At 36.5% G+C, this 26,225-nt stretch overlaps 1 protein-coding gene across 1 annotated transcript in view; it reads left to right on the forward strand.

The window, feature by feature from the left end:
* Positions 1-21,217, forward strand: part of LOC110792284 (sucrose transport protein SUC4) — a 34,187-nt gene extending 12,970 nt beyond the window's left edge. The window contains exons 2-5 of the mRNA XM_021997103.2: positions 5,773-6,515; positions 7,179-7,242; positions 7,315-7,358; positions 20,814-21,217. Coding sequence (XP_021852795.2) covers positions 5,773-6,515; positions 7,179-7,242; positions 7,315-7,358; positions 20,814-20,981 — 1,019 coding nt within the window. The 3' untranslated portion in view covers positions 20,982-21,217. The remainder of the gene's footprint in view (positions 1-5,772; positions 6,516-7,178; positions 7,243-7,314; positions 7,359-20,813) is intronic.
* The last annotated feature ends 5,008 nt before the right edge of the window (positions 21,218-26,225 follow it).

Here is a 26,225-nt window from a genome sequence, read left to right on the forward strand (position 1 = left end):
AGGAGTATTTATAAGGAATCTGGTGTAAACCGCAACTCCGAAAAAATACTCCAAAACCAATACCCACGACAAACACTTAAACGGGCCCACAAACATTATCATGTTAAAGGGGTCCGTATTGCATTATAATTACCAACAATCCCCCGCTAATGCATACAGACAAGAGATCTTGAAACCTGAGCAGTAAATGAAAGGTTTAGCGCATAAATGTTAGTGTCTAAAGACTTGAACTAACACATTAGTGGAGCGAGGTATTCTACAACCAATAAAGTATCCGAAGATTGAACACTACGACTATTGAAAAAACCCAACACCACACGCTTCACCTTTAGAAGCTTGAAAATTTCCGCGACCGCATGAAACGTCATACGAGGCCAACATTCCCTTGGATTCTAGTGAGTATTATCAGAAAAACAACAAACATGATTTTCATAGAAGAATGTCATCCCCTCTTACTCACATAATTGTCTCATCAAGTCTATTTTACCACATAAACCACCCAAAAGGGATACCAAGACATTAAGAACTTTAAACGTCCAACCTTACCCATCGGTATATCCATCAAGTCCGTTTTATTAGGACCACTCAAAGGAGCTATGGATATATTAAGAACATATTGTTCAACCTCACGAATTACACAATGTATCATTCTCATGAAATCACTTAGTAAGTGAAGTCAATGAGGCTAGATACTTTAATCTTAAATCCATCAAGTTCAATAATAAGAACCATCCACACAATAGGACTATGGACTCATAAGAGCAACAAGGATTAACCTTCCCAATCATAAAGCGGTGTAACTATCAAGGCTTCTTATAGTACCACCCATTCTAGGGGACCATAAGGCTAGATACATTAAGAGTAAAATACTCAACCTCACACAAAAAGGTGAATCCATCAAGTTCTCTCATAGAACCACCCAAATTTGGAATATAGATTTATTAAGAGCATAAGCTCATCCTAACAAGTGTTTTCCGTAGAAATTGAGCACAACATAGATTTAGAAACCCTTCCTCGTAACTAGTTTGACACCAACTCGTGCCAAGACCTTACTTAAACAATATTTTTCTTTAATCTCACATATTCAAAGAAGGTATCACGTTCACCAATAATTGTATCTTTCCGTGTCTAAATTGCACGAATGTGTCTCACTTTGCCAATTAACTCATTGTACCTGACAACTCACACATACAGTAACTAGTGAATGACAGTATAAAGAGATGCGATAAAATTACTTACCCCCACAATGAGTCATCATCCAATAGCCTTTTCTAATTGTATGAATCTTGACTTGTAGGATCCAATGATATTGCCATAAATTCATATTGACTCAATGGGCATCTCAAACCTACTCGTTTTATTTGATCCTCTTCCCATTGTACCTTTTGGTGAACAATGAAGATCACTTTCACGCTCTCCACCTATGCAATATAGGATTATCTATAAGGTATGCTTACAACACAAGCATCATCAAGTCATGAATTAATCACACAATATTAGAACTTCAAGCATGTTAGCATATTCAATTTATGAAAAACTATTTCTAGATAAATTTCCACAATATGCTAGGATAAAACAATAGTATAATTGCCACTCAATTAAGAATTGGTACTTACCAAAAAGCCTCTACAAACTCAAATGTAGTTAGGACGTACCTTTACCGATTCATTTGTCTCAGTTTGTCTTTTATCTTAAATTGAGTAAATAGAAACTTTAGTTTCATTTAAAGCACTAACGTGTGTACCATGCAACAACATATGATTCACACAAGGCATATGAACACTATCAAAGCCAACCACATATAGGAACACACACATATGCATCAAGTATGCTCATAAAAAACCAATAGCATGAATTTATTTTAATAAAACTACTCATACCAATGCTTAAGTGTTCGTTTTCCAACATACTCCTCATTTCTAGCTAGTAAACTAGCCCACTGGCCTCAAACATTAACTCACACCCCCACATTGACCAACAAAGTATCAGATAATAATGTACCACACATCAAAGGAGGGGACATATCTACATATTATGTAAATAAGTTAGAGTTTGCCAACATAAATTTAGATAAGAAACTTCCCTGACATCAATCATGATGGATACACTATCATTATTGATAGTGCTCTCCAAAGTAGTAGACGAGCATCCTCATTTTTATTGCTAGCTTTGCAAACAGGTATTCACATTAGCTACGCGTCCAAGTATAATGAACCTGCACAACCTTGTTAGTGTCCAACGCACAAAATCACAACTAACACACTTGTTAGTCTTCGAACTTTAGCTTTAACCCTCACAATGTCCACTTTTGCACAAAAGAGTACATAAAATAAATTATGTAAATAAATTAAAGTTCTACAAAGGTGAATTAAAATAAGGAACTCCCTTCTTTCCGCACAAACTTGTTGGAATGCAAAGGTCGGATATACGAACTTGATCATTCTCAACCGATGATTTTAACCCATGCTTGTAGAGTGCTTTCTGCTTTTATTCTCGTACAAATACGTCATGGGGCAGCCTACTCCACGACTTACTCGCGACACAATAAGACGAGCCACAACCTACCCGCGGCAAGAGGATTTGGCCACACCCAAGCCGTGAAGTAGACTGTGGTTGTATCCACTTGAATACCTTGCAAACCCTTTTACCTTAATACAATAGTCCCTCCAAATCTATCCTCAGCTCCCAACGAAAGCACCTTGATTTGTTAATTTACAATAATCAAATAAATATGTAATATGAGATTTTCGACAGATAATATAAATTTGTATTTCCCGATTAATAGGATCAGGACATGAAGTTCACTGACTTTCCTTCAAATTTGATGAAGATCCCACCAGACCTTCTCAATTGTATTATTGACAGAGATATAAGGAATAACCATAAAAAAGATATAGACAACCCCTCTCAATATCTCCACTTAATTTTGTCATAGTACACCACTAGACAGTATTATCATCATTGAGTGAAAAAGCTCGGCCACCCAACTATTTACCTCCGTCCAATTCGTATCTTGTAGATTCAGTTTCCACACTTTTGCAAGACGAACATGACTTGGCTATAGTAACTGTTTGGGTTTCAATAAGATTCAAGCATAGAGATTCCACCAAAATCAAAACTCAATAGCTAGCGGCAAGTCCAAAGTATGGGAAGCAGATCAAAAGAATAAATATTTATGCCGCAACCGAAATCACATAAATATACGAGACAAAAGTCACAAAATCGATCGTTAATTATGGTAACAACCAAAATACGCTTCTAGATTGTTGTAAATAATAGGTTGTAAGCATGAAAATTAACAATAAAATAATAGGGAAGAACACAATACTCAATAATTGATCTCAAAAGTTGTGATGGGTTTTACGCCTGCCCTAGAAGCATATTTCGCCACCACCGGTACAAGGTTCTCAGTGATGATGGCTCCCCAAGGGTAACACAACTACCTTCCAACTCTGTACCCCGATTGGAAAGCTGGAATTACTTCAAGAACTGCTCAGATCTCTATTTGACATTAATGACAAAGATAATATATTTTAGGGTTTTTTCGTTTCTCTGTGTCGGGGTATATTTCCTGGAATAAATAAAGGAGTATTTATAAGGAATCTGATGTAAACCGCAACTCCGAAAAAATACTCCAAAACCAATACCCACGACAAACATTTAAACGGCCCACAAACATTATCATGTTAAAGGGGTCCGTATTGCATTATAATTACCAACAATATTCACAGGAAGTAGTATTGAAATGTTTGAAGATTTCAAGAAAGGAATGGCACGTGAATTTGAGATGACGAATATGGGACCCATGTCCTACTGTTTGGGAATTGAAGTCATACAAAGTGATGATGGAATCTTTATCTCACAAGAAGCATATCAATAGGAGTATTAAAGAAAATTAATATGTTAGAATGTCAATCCAGTCATCACTCCAATGGAATGTGGGGTGAAATTGTCAAGGAATGATCCATATGGAGAGAAGGTGAATCCAACTTTATTCAAGAGTGTCGTAGGAAGTTTAAGATATTTAACTTGTAATCGAATAGACATCTTATTTGTTGTTGGGCTAGTAAGTCGCTTTATGGAGAATCCTTAGGTTTCACATCTAAAAGCAGCAACGAGAATTCTCCGCTACTTGAAAGGCACGTCGGATCATGGAATGTTATATTCAACTTCATAAGATTTTAATCTTATGGGATATTGTGATAATGATTTTGTTGGAGACATAGATGATCAAAAGAGTACAACCGGATTTGTGTTTTTACTAGAAAATAATGTTGTCTCATGGAGTTCAAAGAAACAACCGATTTGTGGTTTTGCTGCATGTCTTTCGATATGGCTAAGACTAAGTAGATTATTGAACTTCAACTACTACAAATAGAACCCACTGTGATAATGACTGATAACAAGTCAACTCTTGCTTTGGTGAAAAATCCAGTCTTTCATGACCGAAGCAAACATATTGACACAAGATTTCATAGAGAAATTGAATTGAAATTTGTAATGTCATTGGATCAAATTGCTGACATCTTTACAAAACCGCTGAAGTTTAAAGATTTTAATAGGATGCAAAAGTTAATTGGTATAGTGAGTAAGTCGAGTTTAAGGGGGAGTCTTAAAATTTGATAAACTTGACAATATGCTGCATGAGAAGGAGAAAATCAAGGAAAACTATTAATATGTGAGAATGAGTGAAGTATTAGGAATATCATTGTTTTATTAGTTTGCAATAGCATTATATAAACGAAATATGTAATTTATTTTTGGAACACACACATTAAGAGATTATATAATATATATTGAGTGCCTTTGTTTTTCCCACCCCGCTTCTAACATTATCGTAGTTTTTAAAAAATACGCTTTTAATCAGGCGTATTGAGGAGTTCCCAATCGCCTTTGTGCGCATTGAGCATTTTTATACATTGATGTATCATATTTAATATTGAAAATTGGAGGATGCGACCCATAACTAAAGAAACTAGAAGTTCAGTTATTCTAGCCCTCCTAGGCCGTAGAATGGATGTGGGTTCATTTAATGGATGTGGTTTCATGTGTTAACTAGTTTAATGCATTTACATAAATTGCATGAAAATATTTTTTGCATATCTCTGCAATCAAGTATTAAAATGAAAGAGGTAGAAATCTCCAGGGAGGTTGTAATATAGGATAGATAGTAATAAAATTGATATTACCTTAGGATGATTGACATTATTGGGCCTATATTGGTGAAGATGACGAACATATCTAGTTGGAGTAATGTACTAGATTCATCATCTTTTAACTTGATTTTCAGCCACTGTGAGAGAGTGATGAAAGAAGGGCGAAGAGGATTACTTATATGAAACAAAAAATAAAGAGGAAAACAAACCCAATCCTATTGAGCATCCAAAATCATGTTTGAACAAAACATGCTCATGAGTAAATTTGCACGCTTTCTCTTTCTTCCACATTTTGGGCTTACATATGGAAATTATATCTTGAAGTCATAATTGTTTTCTCAAAGTCTATGACAGAGTGATGACAAAAGGGAGAGAAAAGAAGGAATGAAAATATGAAACTAAAATGCAAAGAATAAGAAACCTAGCCCTATTAACTGTTGTCTGAGTTTAATGTTTCTGGTTTTTTGCTGTTAACTTCCTTCTTTGTGTGGCTTCTGTTTAAGATCCATAAGTTATAATAATTTTACCTTTTTTTTACTGATAAATTGAAGTAGATGTTATTAAGAATATGTGTAGAAGCTAATGGATTATCTTTGTAATATTGATTTTGTATTAGGAAAGGATCACAGAAGGAACAGAGTGGCAAATGCATATTACTCTTTGTTTATGGCTATTGGAAATATCCTTGGCTTTGCCACAGGCTCATTTAATAGCTGGTACACTATTCTTCCATTCACTCTCACTCATGCCTGCAAGGAAAGTTGTGCCAATCTCAAGTCAGCTTTCCTCATAGACATTATATTTATAGTAATAACGACATATATAAGCATCACGGCTTCCCACGAAGTTCCTTTAAGTTCTCGTAATGAAGTTACCAACATATCTGAAGGATCTCAACCATCTAGCAATGATCAGGAGGCCTTCTTTTGGGAGCTATTTGGAACCTTTAGATTTCTTCCTGGAGCAGTTTGGTTAATCCTTTCTGTTACCGCACTGACTTGGATCGGGTGGTTTCCCTTCCTTCTCTTTGACACGGACTGGATGGGTCGTGAGGTTTATGGTGGTAATCCAGATGAAGGTAAAATTTACCATCAAGGAGTCAGTACCGGTGCTCTTGGCCTAATGTTGCAGTCAGTTATTCTGGGTATAACTTCGGTGTTGATGGAAAAGCTTTGCAGGAAGTTGGGTTCTGGTATTTTATGGGGCATCTCAAATATTATTATGTCCTTGTGTTTTGTTGCAATGCTGGTCATATCATTTGTAGTGAGCAAAACAGAGTCCTTTGGTTCTGGGAGGCCCCCAAATGGAGCTGTTATTGCAGCAGTGGTTGTTTTCACGATTCTGGGTATGCCACTGGCGGTAAGTAAAGTTCTTTATACATATCTCAGTGTGGGTGTGGGCGTGCAGCGGTGTGCACAAAAAGAAGTATAATAATGGACTTTGAGCATGAAACACATTAAATCTTTAGTTGAACAATCTAGTGAACTAACTGTGCTCAATTCTAACAATTATGCGCAAAATTTGTTAACGATAAAATGGGAATAAGGGGCAAAGGGGATGATAAAGGTGGTGTGGTGGGGAAATATATACGTGGTCTTTTGGAGATCAGGTTTATCAGAGTGATGAACTGAATATGTCTGCATCTTAGGAACTGAGTTTATTGCTGGTGAACGTGGATCCTGCTATATTTGTGTGGAGAGGTGGCATTAAATTTTCTTTAATATCAAATATTTAGGGTGTTATAAGTGAATCACAAAAAAATATTGACAGCAGGAGCGATCAAAGAAGGAAAAAAATTGCAGACAAAATTACTGTAGATATCTGAAGAAGGGAGCAAGCGAGGGACATTTGCATGTATATTAGAATCTCATTAAAATTGGTTCTCCATCACTTGACAGTATCTATGCTGTGAATTAGTTTAGATTGATTTTTCCTCTGAACAATGTGGCCAATGTGCAGTAAGTTGATCTAATTTTTTCTTTCTTTTTTTTTTGAGGGATAATTTTTTCTTTCTGATTGCAGGTCACTTATAGTGTCCCCTATGCACTGATTTCTTCCAGGATTGAGTCTTTGGGTCTTGGCCAGGGTAAATTTTGCTGTATATTATCTTATTTTTCTCTTTACCGCAACTGCATGTGCTTATAATTCCTTGTTGCAGGATTATCAATGGGTGTGCTAAATCTTGCGATTGTCATCCCTCAGGTCAGTTTCTAACCCCTGTTATTTTATTGGTCTTATTTATTTGACATAAAAGGCAATGGAGTATTCATCCTCAATTTTGTATAAAAGAACATTCATTACCAAATGAGGGATCATAAGTGTAGCAGACTAACAGTGTTGTAAACTTAATAGTTAATTCTTTTTTTTCAATGTTGAAACCTCAGACCACTGAATTATTAGCATGATCATAGAAGTATAGAACTTGTACCCATAAGGACTTAACTTTAGTAACAGAGTTCAGGAGTCAATCTGGTAAGGTAGTATGACTAATCAGGTTTCTTACCATATCCTTTAATGTTCTATTTCTTCATTCAGAAGCACCATTCAGTTACAGATTTCCTGGAATGATTAGAGAAGATGTAACATTCCTCTGCTAAATTAGCAAACGGTCCGGGATGTGTCATTTTTTCCTTCAAAATAAAAATAAAAATTATATACGTATCTATTTATTTCCTACTATTCACCACCACGTTACTTTTTCAGTCTTTTTTCCCCTTCAGCCATTAAAGATTTGAACGAATCCCGTGCATGGCATTTGTCATGAATCACATATAGGTAACAATGTAACAATACAGGTAACAAAATCTTAGTTTTAGAAAGCGCGCTTAAAGCGATGAGATCCCAGAAGCGTCTTGCAGAAGCAACGCAACTACAACGCGCTTCCAAGCGCTTCTGGGGAAGCGAAGGGCAATGGAGGCGTGGGCTTCCTATAATCTGAGCTCAGCATTTAAAAAGTTAATAAACCATGTGACTTTTCCTTCTTTTTTAAAGTATCACATGTTTGTTTTTTTTTTAAAAAAAGCACGTGACTTATTTTCTACGAGGAAGTGAAAGAGAAAATATTTCCACTATTTACCCTAGTGAGAATTGTGAGGTTTTCTCCGGCAAGCATCCGCCCCACCTTCTCGTGGGATTTCTCTCATCACTTCTTGCCGGATTTCTCCGGCCTTCTCCCCAGATTCTTCAGCTTAGGGGCGATTATAAGCTTGAAGAACCGGTTTGCTTTTCTTTTTCCTTTTTCTAGTCTTTCTACTTACTTGTTTTATGTTGGTTGTGACTTTTGTGACCTTGTCACTTACTCAATCTTGGGTAGTACTTTAGCCTCTTAGAGGTATTTCGGTTTGGTGTCTAGTAATGAATTATGCTTCCCTATGTTAATTTGTGAATTTATAATATAAGTATCATGTTGTTTTAAGTACAAATATGTTCTAGAAATGATTGTAAAGGTTTTTGGCACTGACGGTGAGCTTCATCTACGAAAAGCGTGCGCTTTTGCTTTGCGCTTTGTGCCTAGGTTCCAGGGCCCTTGTGCGCTTCGCGCTTTTTAAAACTAAGAACAAAATTGAGATTAATCCACCATCAACTTTATAAAATATTGCTCACTAGTCCAAGAAGTTGTTGGGAAAGGATCACAAATGTCTTTATGTATTACTTCTAAGACACATGTCACTCTTTTTCTTCCTAATCTGCTAGTATGTTTGTTTTCCTTTGATAAAACTAATGCATACACCATATTCAAAAAAGTTATAAGTACTCCATCTAATACAAGCCTTGATGTTCTTTGCTTAGAATATGCCGTAAACAGCTGTGCCAAAAAAGGAATTCTTATTTACTATTCCGTTGGTCTTGGCTTGAAAGGTTTCAGTAGATGGGGGAATAAATATGGTTTATTTTATGTTAATAATCAAGATAACTAACCGAAACCAACAAACTAATAAATCAAGAAAACAAATAACTTAATATATCCAACGTGGAAAAAAAAGAACAATTTCCGTCTAAAATACTGTACAAAAACTCTATTTCAAACCTAAAATAAAATCTCTCTTTAACAAGTCGACTAAAATTTCTTTTAGTCCAAACGGTTTTTCGTGAAATATCCTTTAGTTTTCAATTAATTAATGAAATGCCCTTCAAGTTTACAAAATTCACCAAATACCCTCAAAATCTTAACAAACACACAAAATATCCTTAATGACTAATGGTGATGACGTAGAAACCGGTAGTGCATTTAGTGGGCTGAACAATTATTAGGGAGGATCATGGAGGCATAAGAAGCTGGATCTAGTCCCACGTTTGACGGAGACAACCCAGATGGGTGGATGAGCATAGCGATATTTTCGATTTTATAGGTTAAGCGAAGAGGACCAGCTGGAAGCAGCCGAGGTGGCGCTTGACGGAGACACTCTTCTCTGGTTCCAATATGAGAATGAACGGCATCCCTTGCGTTCATGGGATGAGATGAAGTCGATGTTGCTGTGTCGATTTCGCCTTAACGCCGCTGGATCTCTCCATGAGTAGTGGGCCTGATGGAATATAGGCGTCGTTTTGTGCAGTTGTTGGCACCATTGAATGGAGAATATGAGGAGGTGGCCCTTTGGCCAATTTATGAGTGGATTAAATCCAGAAATTAAAACGAAGCTCCGGTTACATAGCCCCAGATCGTTGGATCAAGCCATGGAGCTAGCAGTGTTAAACAAAGTAGTGGGCCAAACTCAACTCCTCATAAGGGAGCCAACCTTATTTGACAATTCTAAACCCAACTCAAACACAAGCCTAAACACTTGCAGCCCTTCAAACCCAACTACTCCGACGTACAATCAGTGCAAACCTAAACCCTTTGGAGAGATAAGAACGTTGAGTGATAAAGAATGGCAGAATAAAAAGAAGGGGCTATGCTTTCGTTGTGATGAGAAATGGGTGATCGGGCACAAATGTAAATAAGGGAGATGAGAATGCAGGAGATCGACAACAAGTACAGTTTGTCGGAAACATAACCCCATATTTCTTTGAATTTTGTGATGGGGATTTCGGATCCAAAAACCATTAAGATGGTGGGAATTATTAACGGCCAAGAGGTGGTAGTGATGGTGGACCCAGGAGCCACCCATAATTTTATTTCTCTCGAGGCCGTTAAAAAATCGGGTGTAACTGTATTGCCATCGAATCCTTCGATGTATCATTCGGAACAGAGGAGGCAGTGCGGGCTGAAGGTGAATGCAAGGGAGTTAAGTTGTCTTTCCCAGAAGTCGAAGTTGTGGAGGATTTTCTTCCATTCACCTTGGGCAATTCCGACATATTTTGGGCATACAGTGATTAGAAAATTTGGGAACCATGATCATAAACTGGAAAACACAAACCCTTACCTTTCAAAGTCAGGGGGAGACCGTGACTCTAAGGGGAAACCCCTCCTTGGTTGGAACTCTCATCTCTTTGAAGGCAATGATTAGAACTTTGAGGAAGGAAGGGGGTGGATTTGTGGTGGATTTATATATGTTAGAGGGAGAGTGCGTGAAGGACAGATTGGAGGGAGGTGAACCCACGTTTGTGTTGGATAGTCTAGCAGGTGTTTGACATGCCCCAAAGCTTTAGAGGATTCCTAGAGAAGGGAAATAGAATTTCAGATCGGAGATTTTGTGTATTTGTGACTTCACAGACAACACTCCTTGGCAACCAGAATGTCAGAAAAGCTAGCTCCCAGAATCTATGGTCCATTTGAAGTGGTTACCTCCAACGGCAAGGAGATCCACCTTGTCTTCTATGTCTCACAATTGAAGGCAATAGTAGGGGATGTGCTTTCCATGTCTCACAATTGAAGGCAGCAGTAGGGGATGTGCTGGTTTCTCCCTCAATTCCAGAACAATTATTCGGTTATGGAGGTGCAGCCTGAAGTTGTGCCTGATGTGCGGCTCCCCACCCAAGTCCACACAGAGGTGGTGATCAAATGGTCAAAGCTACTTGTGAAGACTACACTTTCTGACTCACAAGGTTACCTCACAAGGTTACCTAAGTTCCACCTTGAGTACAAGGTGGCAGTTTGGGAGGAAGGTAATGCAAGGAATCGAACTAGACCCCTCTCATACACACCTACAACAAAAGAAGAGGCAAGGGCAAGACAATATCAGTCCTTATCGTCAGGAAGTTAGTTACGCTTTTGCTATATAAGGCAATGTAATAATAAGAGAAAGGCAGTGCTAAATTGTTAAGAGTAGTATGAGGAGAGAATTCTCACCTCTCTAAAGTGAGGAGGTTTGTAATTTGTTTAATTACTCTTGATTGAGCTAATACAAATCATCGTTGCCTACTTCTCTGATTTATTTCATTTAAGTTTTGCTGTAAATCCATAAAATACAAAAATAAGCAAATACAACTTTGTTCCCTTTTCCAATACTCCTCTAAATTGAAAATATTTTTTCTCTCTCCTCCATCCTCGCGAACCCCTGCTACCTCCTCTTGCTCGTCGCTGCAATTTTCCTTTTCTTGCTCGCCAATGCACTCTTGGGAAGGGTCTAAGGGAGTCACCGAATTTTGGGGTTTATTTGATGGCTAGGGTTGTCAAAAAATATGGTTTGTCCGTACTGGATCGGGTTCTCTAGCGACCCGAAGCCCTAGTTTGAGCTCTTGAAGGTCCGGAGAAACAAATTATGTTAACGGTTTTTATTTGAGATGGAATTACACGTTATTTGAGCATAATTTAAATTTCTATAATATATGATATTTTGAACATCTTTTAAAAAAAGTCGGGGAAAAAGAACCCGTACCCGAAGCAAACCTAAAACCCGAACCCGTACCCGAAGCAAACCGCGAATCTGGTAATCCTGGGAGCGGTTGTCGATGCTGTTAGAGGTTGGCATGGAGGATGTCATTGTACGGGGAGATCTATGTTGTTGTATTGAGGAGGGCTATGAAGCCCAGGTACAGGTACGGCTCCTGGGTACCGTTTCCTGTACCGGGTACGGATACGGTACGGGTACGCCCGGGATATGTACCCATGACGAATCCAAACCGGCGGGTACGCGGGTAGCTTATGGCTACGGTTTAGGTAAACTCGGGTATGGCATAGGTACGTATTTGAATACGAATGGACGTACCCAACAAGTATTATGATATTTTTGAGGCCAAATTCACATTTTAGGGTTTTCAAGATCTCTCATCTCGCCGCGGTCGTAGCAACCAGCAGTCAAGATCTTGTCGGCCGTTGCAACCCCTCGTCACCGGTTGATTAAGGAAGAAGATGGCTTTTTATTTTAACAATGGCGGTGGAAGAGAAAACTGGCGTGAAGAAGATGAAGAAGACTGGCGGAAGAAGACGAAGAAGACCGGCGTGATTAAGGACTTCAAGGCCCATTCCCTTTACTATTTTATTTTTCTTTTATTTACTGTAGAATGTACAGCTAGGTTGTTTTGTCCTTTTTAAAGGGAGAAAGATTCCTTTATTTATGGACAGATGTTATCCTTTTTGGGGCTGCATTAGATTTCTTTGTTTTTTTTTGTTTATTTATAATTTTTTTGGTAATTCATGTATTTATTTTTCTTTATTTATATTTTTTTGGTTATTCATGTATTTATTTTATTTATTTTATACATTGAACACAGTAGGTGAATATTTTTTTATTCTGAGTTTTTTTAATATTTTGATTTTTTGCCGAATCCATGTCGTACCCTTTTTTTTGCAATTTTGAGTTTGCCGTTTTCCGTCCCCGTACCCGTCCCAGTACCCGTTCCCGTAGCCGTTTCAATGCAACCTAGGAGGAGGGAGAGGGGCGGTTGCCATTGATAAGTGCTGAGGAAAGAGAAAGAACGACCATGGTGTTCAAGCTACCGTGGAAGCTAAAGAGAAGGGAAGGGGAGAGAAAAAAGATAAGAAAAAAATTTAATTAGGGGATAATGTCAATGGAGTTAGACTTCTATTAGTAGGAAGGATATTTGGAACTTAGGGCAATTGGTGAATTTTGAACACTTGATGGGTATTTCATGAATTACTCCCTCCGTCCCTTAATACTCGAACCGCTTTCCTTTACGGGTCGTCCCTTAATACTTGCACCGCTTCTATAAATGGAAATTTTTACCAATATTATATTATTTCTCACACTTACCTACTAACCATCTACACCACTACTCCCTACAAAAAATCATTTAAAAATTCACATACCCCACTCACCACTCTCCATCGCTTACACATTTCCCACTAACTATATTAAAAAAATATTTCACTATCAACTAACACCCATTAAATTAATAAGTCAATTCAAGTGTCTTAAACTCCGCACCGGTCAAACCGGTGCGAGTATTAAGGGACGGAGGGAGTAATTGAAAACCGTGGGGTATTTCATGAAAACTGAGTCTAAACTACAACTACATTGCCATTGCTGCACGTGTCTTTCACCATGACTCAGACTTTTGGTAGCCAAGAAGACTTTTTTTTTTTTCACATTGTATGCTTTCTGAACTTAAAAAAAAAAATTGGTGTCCGCCCCTAATCCCGTGCAACGTAAGTGATAATTAGGGAATAAAGACTATTATTTCATACACAACTACTCCATCCGTCCCGACTTACGCGCCTCGCTTTGACTGTCACATGGTTTTAGACAATATAATTGGCTTCATATTTAATTAGGTGGTAGTTGATAGTGGAATATTATTTTACTCCCCCTGTTCCTTAATATTTGCCCCGTTTTCCTTATGAAACCCTCCCTTAATACTCATCCTGTTTCTATAATTGATATAAGTTTACTAATATTATATCATTTCTCTCACTTAATCAAAGACCCACCTACATTTCCACTCCAAAGTTTGACACATTTCCCCACTACCTATATTAAAAAAAAAATGTCCCACTATCAACTACCACCTAAGAAATTATTAAGTCAATTAAATTGCCTAAATCTCTGTGTCGGTCAAACCGGGGCGAGAATTAAGGGACAGGGGGAGTAATAATAATTAGTGGGAAATGTGTAGGATTCAGAGTGCGCGGAAGCAATAAATTCAACCAAAGATTAAGAGAAATTAATAAAGATGATAAAATTATACTAGCGAAAGATGCAATATTAATTCCACAAATATGAAATGGGAATGTTAATAAATAAGGTGAGAATAATATACAATGTTTGTTGTTGTAGTAAAATTAATTCCAAACAAACACTAAGCTATTTATAATAGCATAACAATGATAAAAACAGCATAGCTAATTATAGGAATGGTTAAGCACACATTCCTCACGCAAAAGTAGATAATTCACATAATGTGAATTGTGATAAATAGTAAACTACTTTACTATGTTTAGTAAATGGTGAGACATTATTTTCCCACAAATCTCCACCTTGGCTCGCCATATCACCGGGTGATTCCAGCTAAGTTAAGGCAATGATCAAACTTAGCTGTGGGAAGTGGTTTGGTAAGCATATCAGCAGGATTATCGCTTGTATGAATCTTTTCGACAACTAATTCTCCTGTGGCAACAATTTCTTTTATGAAATGGTGCTTGATATCAATATGCTTGGTCTTTGAATGATGTTTACTAGTCTTAGTCAAGTGGACAACACTTTGACTGTCTCAAAACACGACAAGAATATCTTGTTGTAAACCAAGTTCATACACCAAACCTCAGAGCCATATAGCCTCTTTCATACCTTCAGCGGCAGCAATATATTCTGCTTCAGTTGTAGACAAAGCCGCAATAGCTTGAAGTGAAGAATACCAACTAATAGCAGAGCCACAAAGTGTAAAAATATAAGATGAGAGTGATCTTCTCCGATCTAAATCACCACCATAGTCAGCATCCACATAACCAACTACACCACCGGGATCAGCTCTTCCTTTATCAAATATCAAACCAATATCACAAGAACCCTTAAGATATCGAAGTATCCATTTTACAGCTTCCCAATGTTGTTTGCCTGGATTGTGCATGAATCGACTAACAACACTTACTGCATAAGCCAAATCTGGTCGAGTACACACCATGGCGTACATTAAACTTCCAACTGCATTAGAATAAGGAACATGAATCATGCGCCTTTTGTCTTCGTCTGTTTGTGGACATTGTTCAGAGGACAATTTGAAATGAGCAGCAATTAGGAGTATTAACAGGTTTACTGTCTTTCAAATTGAACTTGTCAAGCATCTTCACGATATAATTTTTCTGTGATAAAAAGAGTTTTCCAGCCTGACGATCCCTGCTTATCTCCATTCCAAGAATTTTCTTGGCAGGACCTAAGTCCTTCATATCAAATTCACTACTCAATTGAGTCTTTAACTTGCTGACTAAAGATTTATCTTGGGCAGCAATCAACATATCATCAACATAGAGTAATAATTATATAAAAGACTCATTTTTATGAAGACTTTCAACTTCTTCTTGCATCGCTGCAATCCAATTTGCTGAATCTGCACGAGATATAGCCTCATAATAATTTTTAGGCTCATTGGAGTCATCAATTTCTTGTGCAGCAACCAAAGCATAAGCAATATTAGCACTTTGACCAATATATCTTTGATTTTGTCTTCTTGGTCTTTGATCGGGCAGATTTTGAGCCATAGACCATGGATCTGGTAAACCTCGTCTTTGTGGTAGACGTTGTGGACTCATATTTTCAGTCGTAACAATATTATCATCGCAATCAGGTTGAGCTAAGAAAGTAGGGACATCTTCCTCTGATTTTGAGGATGGGACCTCAAACTCCACCTTATCTCCGATATTTTCAGAATCTGTAATGGTAGGAGAAACACAATTTTCTTCTCTAGAAGATAACATTTCATTTTCATTAAATGTTATGTTCCTACTATAAAAGGTTTTACGAGACTCAGGGTCATGTAAACGATAACCTTTAACCCCTGAACCATAACCTAAAAATATGCACTTTTTAGCACGAGGTTCGAATTTCCCCTCGCTAACGTGTGAATAAGCAGTACAACCAAATATTCTAAGATTAGAATAATCAACAGGATTACCTGACCAAACTCCTTCTAGAATATTACCATCAAGTGAACTATTTGGGGAGCGGTTTATCAAATAGCTTGCCGTGTTTGCCACTTCAGCCCAAAATCCCTTTTTCAAGCTAGAATGAGAGAGCATACAACGAACTCTCTCCAAAATAGTTCTGTTCATTCGTTCTGCAACTCCATTTTGTTGTGGAGTACCTGGAATGGTATGATGTCTTGCAATACCTTCTTTCTTGCAGAACCTATAAACTCATTTAAACAGAATTCAAGACCATTTTCTGTTCTTAGCCTTTTAATTTCTTACCAGTTTGATTTTCAATTAAAGATTTCCAATCCTTGAAAGTTGAAAATACCTCACTTTTATACTTAAGAAAATAGACCCAAAGTTTTCTTGAGAAATCATCAATAATGGTCAACATATAATGACGTCCTCCTGTGGAAGGAACTTGTGAAGGACCCCAAAGGTCCGAATGAATATAATCTAATGTACCTTTAGTTCGGTGAACGCCTTTTGAAAAGCTAACTCTTTTGTGCTTGCCAAAAATACAATGCTCGCAAAAACCAACCTTACCAGTACAATGATTGCCAAGGAATCCTCTTTTGTTAAGGACATGCATTCCTTTTTCACTCATGTGGCCCAATCTCAAATGCCACAACTTTGTATTATCATTATCGGATGAGGCAGTAGTTGCAGATCCTGTAATAGTAAATCCCTGCAGCACATATAAACTACCAGATCGATTTGCCTTTAGTATAACAAGAGCACCTTTGGACACTTTAAGCACTCCACCTTCAGCTGAGTACCTACACCCAAGTGATTCAAGGGTGCCTAAAGAAATAAGATTTCGTTTCAAATCGGGAACGTGTCTAACACCGGTCAAAGTTCTAGTAATGCCATCATTTGTCTTAATTTTGATCGTACCTTTACCAACAACCTTGCATTGGGCATCATTGCCCATCAAAACAAGACCACCATCAACTGGTTCATAGGTGGTAAACCAGTCTCTATTCGGTGACATGTGAAATGTACAACCAGAATCAAGAATCCATTCATTTCTAAATCTTTGTTCGGAGTCAGCCGCTAATAATAAATCCCCATCTGACCCGGACTCAACAACACTAGCTTCAGCGTGAGTTTCGGGTTGTTTACCCTTTTGTTCTTTTTCTTGCTTATTTTTCAATTTATAGCAATCACATATTTCGTGTCCCTTTTTCTTGCAATAACGGCAAAATTTAGATTTGGTATCTCTAGATTTTGATTTAAACCTGTTTTACTTGTACTACCTTTTTCAAAACTTCTTCCTCTAACAACCAAGCCTTCACCCGAATGTTCTGTATTTATATCAGTATCAAATTTTTCTTTTGATAATAGGTGAGACTTGACATCTTTAAAGAATAATGTAACATAATTTCCGTATAACATTATTTCCTTAAAGTGTCGATATGAGAGTGGTAATGAAATAATAAGTAAAACGGCTTTATCCTCATCATCAATTTTGACATCCAAGTTCTCCAAATCAACAATAATAGAATTAAACTCATCAAGGTGAGTTTGAATAGGAGTACCTTCTGCCATTTTGAGTGTAAAGAGTCTTTCCTTGAGGCGAAGTTTGTTTGCAAGGCTTTTGGTCATAATTTAGCCCAAATATCTGCAGCGGACTTTTCACTCATGACCTCACGTAACACCTCACGAGACAAACATAACTGAATTACAGACAACGCTTTCTCATCCATATCATCCCATTGTTCATCTGTCAAAGTGGATGACTTTTTGGACTTTCCATCCAAAGCCTTCTTTAAACCATTCTGGGTAAGAATGGCTTGCATTTGAATTCACCATATGGCAAAACTAATTTTACCATCAAACTTCTCAATATCAAATTTTGTAGACATGATTAAAAAAAAAAAATCCCAGTTGAATATATAAAGCTCTGATACCAATTTGTAGGATTCAGAGTGCGCGGAAGCAATAAATTCAACAAAAGATTAAGAGAAATTAATAAAGATGATAAAATTATACTAGTGAAAGATGCAATATTAATTCCACAAATATGAAATGGGAATGTTAATAAATAAGGTGAGAATAATATACAATGTTGTTGTAGTAAAATTAATTCTAAACAAACACTAAGCTATTTATAATAGCATAACAATGATAAAAACAGCATAGCTAATTATAGGAATGGTTAAGCACACATTCCTCACGCAAAAGTAGATAATTCACATAATTTGAATTGTGATAAATAGTAAACTACTTTACTATGTTTAGTAAATGGTGAGACATTATTTTCCCACAAAATTTGTCAAAGCTTTTTAGAAAGTAAAAATACATGTGGGTCCTTTAAGTCAGAGAAATTATATAAAGTTAGTAAATTCATGACATTTATGGAAACGAGGCAAGTAAATTAGGACGGCTTTATAAGGAAATTGGGGCGAGTAATTCGAGGGAGTAGTTGGCTAGGGAATAGTCAAGTTAACACCCCTTGTGCCCAGAACTAATAGACTAAGTATCATTGGTGGAGCTAAGCATGTACGAAGATTAATAAATGTGTGTATTATTCCTTGTCGTGTCCATGTTATTCCTCTCTTTCTTGTTCGAGTGTAAGGTTGTCAAGATGTCTTTGAAAAAACATTTTGGTCCAACCTTCCGGTTTTTCGAATGCCCGAGTGACCACTCGACGAACAAAGAAAGCAACAATAACTTCAAGACGTGTAACTTTATTGATCTCCGAACAAGCTTAGCAAATACAAGGCTTGGAGGATTTTTTTCTTCCCTTACAAATGATACGTTGATCTTATTCACACTCCAATCTCTATAACTACATACTAGACTCGTGTATTTTAGGAGGATGCTTTCTTGTTCTAGGAGCGCATGGATCTTGGAATAACCGTCAGTTGGTTACAGCCTCCAAGCCCAAGCTCCATCATAGGGTAACATTATCCATGATCATGGTAACTACTGGGTAGTTTCTAGGCCAAGTGACTACCACCCCATGATTCCCACTAAGCGGTGCTTATAATGATTGTCGGGTGGTCGCTAGTAAGCAACCACAAATCTACAATCTCCACTTATAGGTATATGTATGAGATACTTAAGGAATCAACAAGAAGGCTCATTACCAAATATAATTTCTAATTCTGAACACTTAAGGCGCAAAACATCGTTTTTCACCATATTTTTTATATTTTATTAAGTGCGCCTCACTCTAATGAGACTGCGCAAGGCACTTGTAGCACAGCAGGATCCTTATTGTCTTAGTATTCCATTGAGTTTTTAATACACTAGTTTTCATGAATGATAGAAGATGCTAAAAGCTTCTTGTTTCCAGGGGCGCATTGTATTTAGGAGAGTATTAGGGTGCGTTCTCTTTACCTTATAACACCTAGACTTGTAACTTATTGTATTAATGATCGATCCTAAATGACCTGATAGTAGCTGATCGAAACTTAATAACACCTGATTTTAAACGAGTTAACTTGAAGAAGAAAACTTATATGACATGATTGGAACTTATAGGACATGATTGTGAACTTACCAGAACTTATACACTTATTTATTTTCAAGGTGAAGAGAGTGCACCTTAATAGAGGAGATTTGATCAATACAAGTGAACAAAAAAATAGCAGTGCTTATTGAGTTGATAGAAACTGGGGACCACGATAATTTAAGGGAGTAGAGAGAACGGAAACGAAAGTTAAAGAAATGAGAATGGACCTAATCAAGGGGAAAATAAGAAAGAAGAAATTTCCTACCAAAGATCTTCCTAGGCCATATAGATTATTTGTGCGGACTTTGGGTGTGCAAACTAGCATTGGTTTTTGTTTTCAGTGGGAACTTATAATGTCGGGATATTACACCTATGATCATTGCATGTTCTTTACTTTTATGATATCCTTCCCGTATGATAGGAGAGTATGCATCATGGAATTGAAGGTGGAGTATCCATTAAGTGTTAAAAGGGTGGTAAATGAACTGGTTTAAATCACCACTACTTACTAAGTAGAAATCTAAGGCATGGTTGAGTTAGGAGTTTTATTCAGTTAGGCATCATAATAGGGGTGTGTAACGTCTATAGTTTACAGGATTTTCTAGTTGCGTGCTTATGAAAATTGATGTTAGGATTTTTCAACAATCCACTTTAATGTTTCATCCATCTAACACTAAAATTAAAAAGCTAAATTTACAAAAATAAAAATAAAAGAAGGCCTAAGGATCTTAGATCCATATCATTAGTTGACAATGATGGAACGCCAATGGGGTGATGGACTAAGTCTGATGCTTCAACTAGTCATAAGCTCCTTTTGATTTAAAGCTTTGTGTGTACGATTCCGTTTCACTTTTTGATTACCTTTTTTAAATCTGAAAATTTATCCCCATTCTTCATTGCAAATTTCTCGTATGATTAACAGCACCTGTTTTGTGTTTCATAATGTTATTTGGTGCATCATATCAATTGAAAATTAAAATTCCCTGTTGGTGCCATAACGTTGCTATTCTTAATTAGTTTGAACTATTTTTTTTTTCTCTTTGATGTTGTAGACTTCTAGAGAAACTTTTGTTGTTGACATTCTAGATCTTGTGCTCTATTGGCTTTTGTCAACAGAAAATATTGCTATAAGATCTTTGAATTTCTAGCTTTTTCTTTTTCTTTTTGGAGCTTCCATGTAAGTTTCATGGTCAAACTTTGTGCCTTAATAAATGCTCTGGTGAACATGCAGGTGATTGTGTCATTGGGAAGTGGGCCATGGGATCAATTGTTTGGTGGGGGAAACTCACCAGCCATAGCTATAGCGGGAGTTGCTGCCTTTGCTAGTGGACTCATGGCCATATTAGTTCTGCCTCGATCAAGAACTGAGAAAACCAAAGTTCGTGTGATGCATGTATGAGGTATTTCAGTGTTTCGATTTTGTATAGCTATTCATGCATATGAATGGCAAACTGTGAATCATGAGATTTGTACATAGTGATACCTCCATTTATTTTATTATAAAATAAGAACATGTTCCACTCGAAAATGGTTCAGTTATTACCAATGCAACACATAATTGGGTTTGCAGCTTTGCATTATTTATCAGATGTCTGTTTGATTGGTGTTCAAAGAATGGAATCTTTTTTATTTTCATGTTGCATTTTATACATTCAGATGTAGGCTCATAACATCAAATAGGACCGTCCTTGCGGATAACACCTCAAAGCATTCATAGAGTTTTAAAACCTACCTTTGATATTTGTGTATGCTGCACAAGTGTGGCTGCATGCGTATGATATAGGAACCAATGTTACGCAAGGCACGTCATGTTGCTAAGATTAGTGATTTTATATTGCTTTTTGTTTTTGGTATTGTTGTGTTCATATATGACATAGAATGAAGAATCAATGCACTGATTTCTTTGAACCTTTTTTTTTTCAATTCTCTGAACTTTATTGTTCAGATTAAAGAGAGGCAGTCCTTACTGGCTTTCCAGTTTCACTTATTTTCTAATTCAATCTGTATTTTCTTTGAGGTGCTGTTTGGAACATAGTTTTCTGGTAAAATTGTTTCGAATTTGTTTATTTCAATCGGAAACTGAAGTTTCTACTCACAGAAGTTCTATTTTTGTTCAGGAAGCAATTTGAATTACTTTGCATTTTGTATCTGTTTATATCTCACAGGTCCCTTTTGGAGGGGAAGTGGGTATAATAAGGATTAGGTACAGTGAGGAAGATATCAGCGCCTTTCTGCTAATAGAATCAATGTTTTCTTAATTGAGAGGATTTGGTAAAATGCTACTGGATAAGAAATATGGAGGAAATTGATTTCGTCCAATCAAACACATCCTAGACATTATCGAGTATTTGCAAAAAATAAAGAAAATCTATCACAAAAGTAACTTTTAAAAAAGCAAAGAAATGGGAAAATGAAAACATTTCTGCTTGATGCACTGTTGGGAGCAGTGTTGTAGGTGCCATTTATAGAGGTAAGATCTTTCTCTATGTTTCGGTATGTAAAAGGATAAATGCATGAGCCAGAAAGAGTTGTTGGTGAGGGCATACCACAGTATTATGCAGTGACGGAAAAGGAATCACTAGGCCGTCCACTATACTTGTGTGCCCATGAGCCCTACACAACTTTTCAGTAGGTTATGGATAAAATTAAAGATTCCAGCCACTCTTTGCTTTGAGATATAGACAACATTTTAGGAAGAAAACATTCATAAAGACTCAGCAATAATTATGTTGCCTATTTATATATTTTTAACTGCGGAGGATCATTTTGGGTATTTATGGAGGTACACACCGTAAACATAGACAGGATACTGGAGGTTAAAGTGACATGATATGCATGTTATACCACTAGGAGAGGAGTAAGTTCTAGCACAATAAGACCCATCACTTTAAATGGCCGAGACAAACAATGGATCTTCACTTGGTACAACTGTTGCTATTGGTTGTTGTATAGGTCAAGTTTTTCCAGCATCTAATGGAGAATCACTTTGAAAAAAAAGAACGAGCCATGTTCTTTTAGTTATCTTTATTGACGACTTATCGTTGTAAGAAAAGCAGCAGCAGCATATGCTGTTGGATACGGGGAAGTATTGCTCCCCCATTTCAACATCTTTGCCAACCAAGATGTGCTGTTGTTGGTTTAGGATTTATTCTTGTATGATAAAAATGTCATTTTACCCTACATTTTTTGTGATGTCCTTTTCATTATTCTCTCTTGGTGCTGGAATCTTCAGCAGTGTTTTGCTTAAAATTCATGCATGAATGTAAGTTGAAATATATGCCCAAGTGGTGGGGAATCCTTGAAATGTTAAATTCTACGTATTTTGAAACTTTGATGGAGACCCCTTGTTTCATGCTCCAGGATTTAGCACATTATTTGATATTTTTATCAAGGGAATGTTCTTCATTATCATATTCTACCTTTCGCTTCAGGAATTATGGAATCGATTCCTTAGATCATATCCGTTAACTGTACAATCCTGTTTTGTGATGGTCTCAGTGTCCCTGCTTGCAGAATCATTTCATGTGACTTGTTATTGCTAACATGTGATTAGAAAAAAACATTAAACAAGATTTAATCACGAACTAGACTACTTAAACTAGAATAGGTGGAGAAGAACAGACGATCATCGTGCTGTAAGCATGACCGTATCCTGCACTTAAACCAACCATCAACTTGCATAAGAGTTTCCCTCAGATCAGGGTGTCAGTAAGTTCAACACTACAAGAAGTCACGTGTTCGTCATCTTACAGAGGGGGTTATCTGTCTTAAGTACAATAATTTCCTCCTTAATCATCCTTTAGGCCATGTAATATTATTATTTTGACACACTCAACTTGTAGCTTATAATATCTGTAAGACTGTAAACTCAGTCTTTGTTAATCTCCCTCCAAGTCTCCAACAACCCTAATTAGGAAATGAACAATATGCTGCATAGACTTTTGTTCCCAAAAAAATTTCTAGCTTCAGAAAATTATTTCTCTTCTGCCTTACTGCAGTACATCCTTGTCTGTTTCTATCACTTGTATATTGTAATCATCTAACCCCACTTTCTTTTCTAGAAAAAAATACAGAAAAGTAATTTCCGAGTTCATCTCAACCTCACAAATATTTTTCTGATGTTTATGATCAGCAGAATCACTGACCACTGTAGCACTATAGTGCAACTTAATGGAGATTTATATAAAAAAAAAATCTGACATTTTTCATTGAAAAAATTTTAAAAAAAGAGTAGAAGGTGGGGGAGGGGGGATTGTTTGTATTTCAATGGAAATAATTGTCAAATAACAGAAAAATACAAGAAAACTGGAGCTTTTGAGAAGAGTGAAATGCAGACTGTCAAACAAGGGAGAAAAAATAATAAATGGGAGGTTGTGCACAGAGATAAGTGCTAGTTACAAAGTGGTGGCAGGCAGAAGCAGAGGAGGGCAGCAAGGGGAGGGAGGGTCCTTAATTTTAAGGGGTGGTGCCTCAGAAACTGGGAGCATTTGCATTTGTGCACCCATTGAAGAGACACCTTAATACATTGCTCTAAAAAGAGGGATACAATTTTAATGGTTATTATTGGAACACGTTATTGCCTTTTTTTTCCCCCAATGTTTCTGTTTATTTGTTCCATCTGCCTGCTTATTTCTTACAGTATATGCCCAATCTTCTGTCACTTGCCAGTTACCACCATGCACCTTCTCCTCCACCATCTTCTTTTTTTACACTTTTCATGGCCCCCATTCAAAATTATTTAACCCCCTTAATTACTATTTTTTCCAGTTATTTTAGCCAATGATTCCTACCAACCCGCACGCCCCCATGATCACCAACACCCATTTTCTTTAATTTTACAAAGTAAGAGTATATGATGATCATAACTATCCGTCGCACACATGTACGAGTTATTGTTTAGAAAATGTAACTATGTTTCCGTATATCCTAATGTGACTATCACTTCCAAATACAGGTGTATACATTTTGAGCACTAAGGCTCCGTTTGGTAGGGCGTAAAACGTTTTCAACGTAAAATGATTTTCCATGGAAAACAATTTTCAAGGGAAAACACAATTCCAAACTAGTTTTCCTTTGTTTGGTAACTTAAAGGAAAATGGGAGAAAATGGTGAAGATTGAGGGGAAGAAAGGAGAGGGGAGTAGGGAGGAAAGAAGGAAAAGGGGTTTCCCTCCCTTTCAAATGGAAAAGGGTTTTCCACATTTGAGGGAGTCATGTAAAATTGTTTTACATCCCTTACCCAACCAAACAACGTAAAATGATTGAAAAGGGGAAAATCGTTTTCCATGAAAACGTTTTACGCCCTACCAAACGGAGCCTAAGTTCTATACTGCTGAAATTTTGAATAACACTTTACATTCTTTTTAATGTGTATTTTTTATATACTTCCTTCGTTTCGGAAATATCACATCATTTGTTTTTTGCACTATTCACACTACGACTTTGGTCATTTTTTGTGATTCGTACATAAGGGAATTTTAGTCATGTAGGGTCATGTTAGATACGTATCGATAAATATTTTTTAAATATTAATTTTTTATAATTTTTATTTGCACACGATTTGAGATATTAAGAGTCAAACTAATGGTTAGAGGAATAAAAGTCAACCATGGTGCAATATTTCCGAAACGGAGGAAGTATATATAATTTTAAATCGTATTACCTCCCTTTTAAAATGATTTTTACGGTTACTGTTTGCATGAATATTAAGTCAAAATAGAAAGAGTGCATAAAAGGTGGGTGAATACGATAAAATAGTGATAAAGCAAGGTAGATGTGTAGAAAATGTGGGTTGGTGTAAGAGGTAAATACAATAAGAGAAAGTGAGTGGAAAGTTGTAAATGTTGTGGGGTAAGAGGGGTAAGATAGTAAATTTTATGTTAAAATAAAATAGAACACAATTTAAAGAACATTATGAAACGAACTAAAACAAAAAGAACAAAGATCATTTTGAAACGGAGGTATTTCATTTTCTATGTATTCTCTTTTATCTATCCTTTCCTCTTCTCCCCTAAGATGTTATAATGAACTTCTCTTTATTTATCATTCCTCTTTTCCTAAGATGTAACAATTAATTACTCTTTATCTATCCTTTCCTCTTTTTCCTCCATACATTAATTTACTCCCTTCGTTTTTTTTTTTTTTTTTTTAATGTTTGGACTATTGCATGTTTATTAACGTATAATAAAGGTATTTTTTTTAATTTTAAATGTTTTAGATTCCATCATTTATATTAAAAAATCAAACCCAATTAAAACCTCAATCCACTAATCATTACAACAACCAATAAAATTATTTTATTTATCAAAATGAACCAATAATGGAAAAAGCACACAGATTGCGGGTTGGTAGGAATCATTGGCTAAAAGAACTGAAAAAGTAATGAGTTGAAAAATTGGACCAATTAAAATTAAAAGCTGGCACAAAAAATGACAGTATAATAAGTTTATGAAAGAAAATATTCTCTCACGTAACAAACATTGTGAAACACCCTAAAAAAAATACGTAACAAACAAAAAGAAACAGAGGGAGTATTAGTTTTATATTCCAATTCCAATGTTCATCACACTCCAAATAATCCTATTTTGTTGGTTTAAAAAAAAAATCCGTATCCTACCTTGTATTAGTCCTCTATATTATTACCT

This window comes from Spinacia oleracea, chromosome 6 (genome assembly GCF_020520425.1).
Source record: "Spinacia oleracea cultivar Varoflay chromosome 6, BTI_SOV_V1, whole genome shotgun sequence".
NCBI classification, from domain to species: Eukaryota; Viridiplantae; Streptophyta; class Magnoliopsida; order Caryophyllales; family Amaranthaceae; genus Spinacia; species Spinacia oleracea.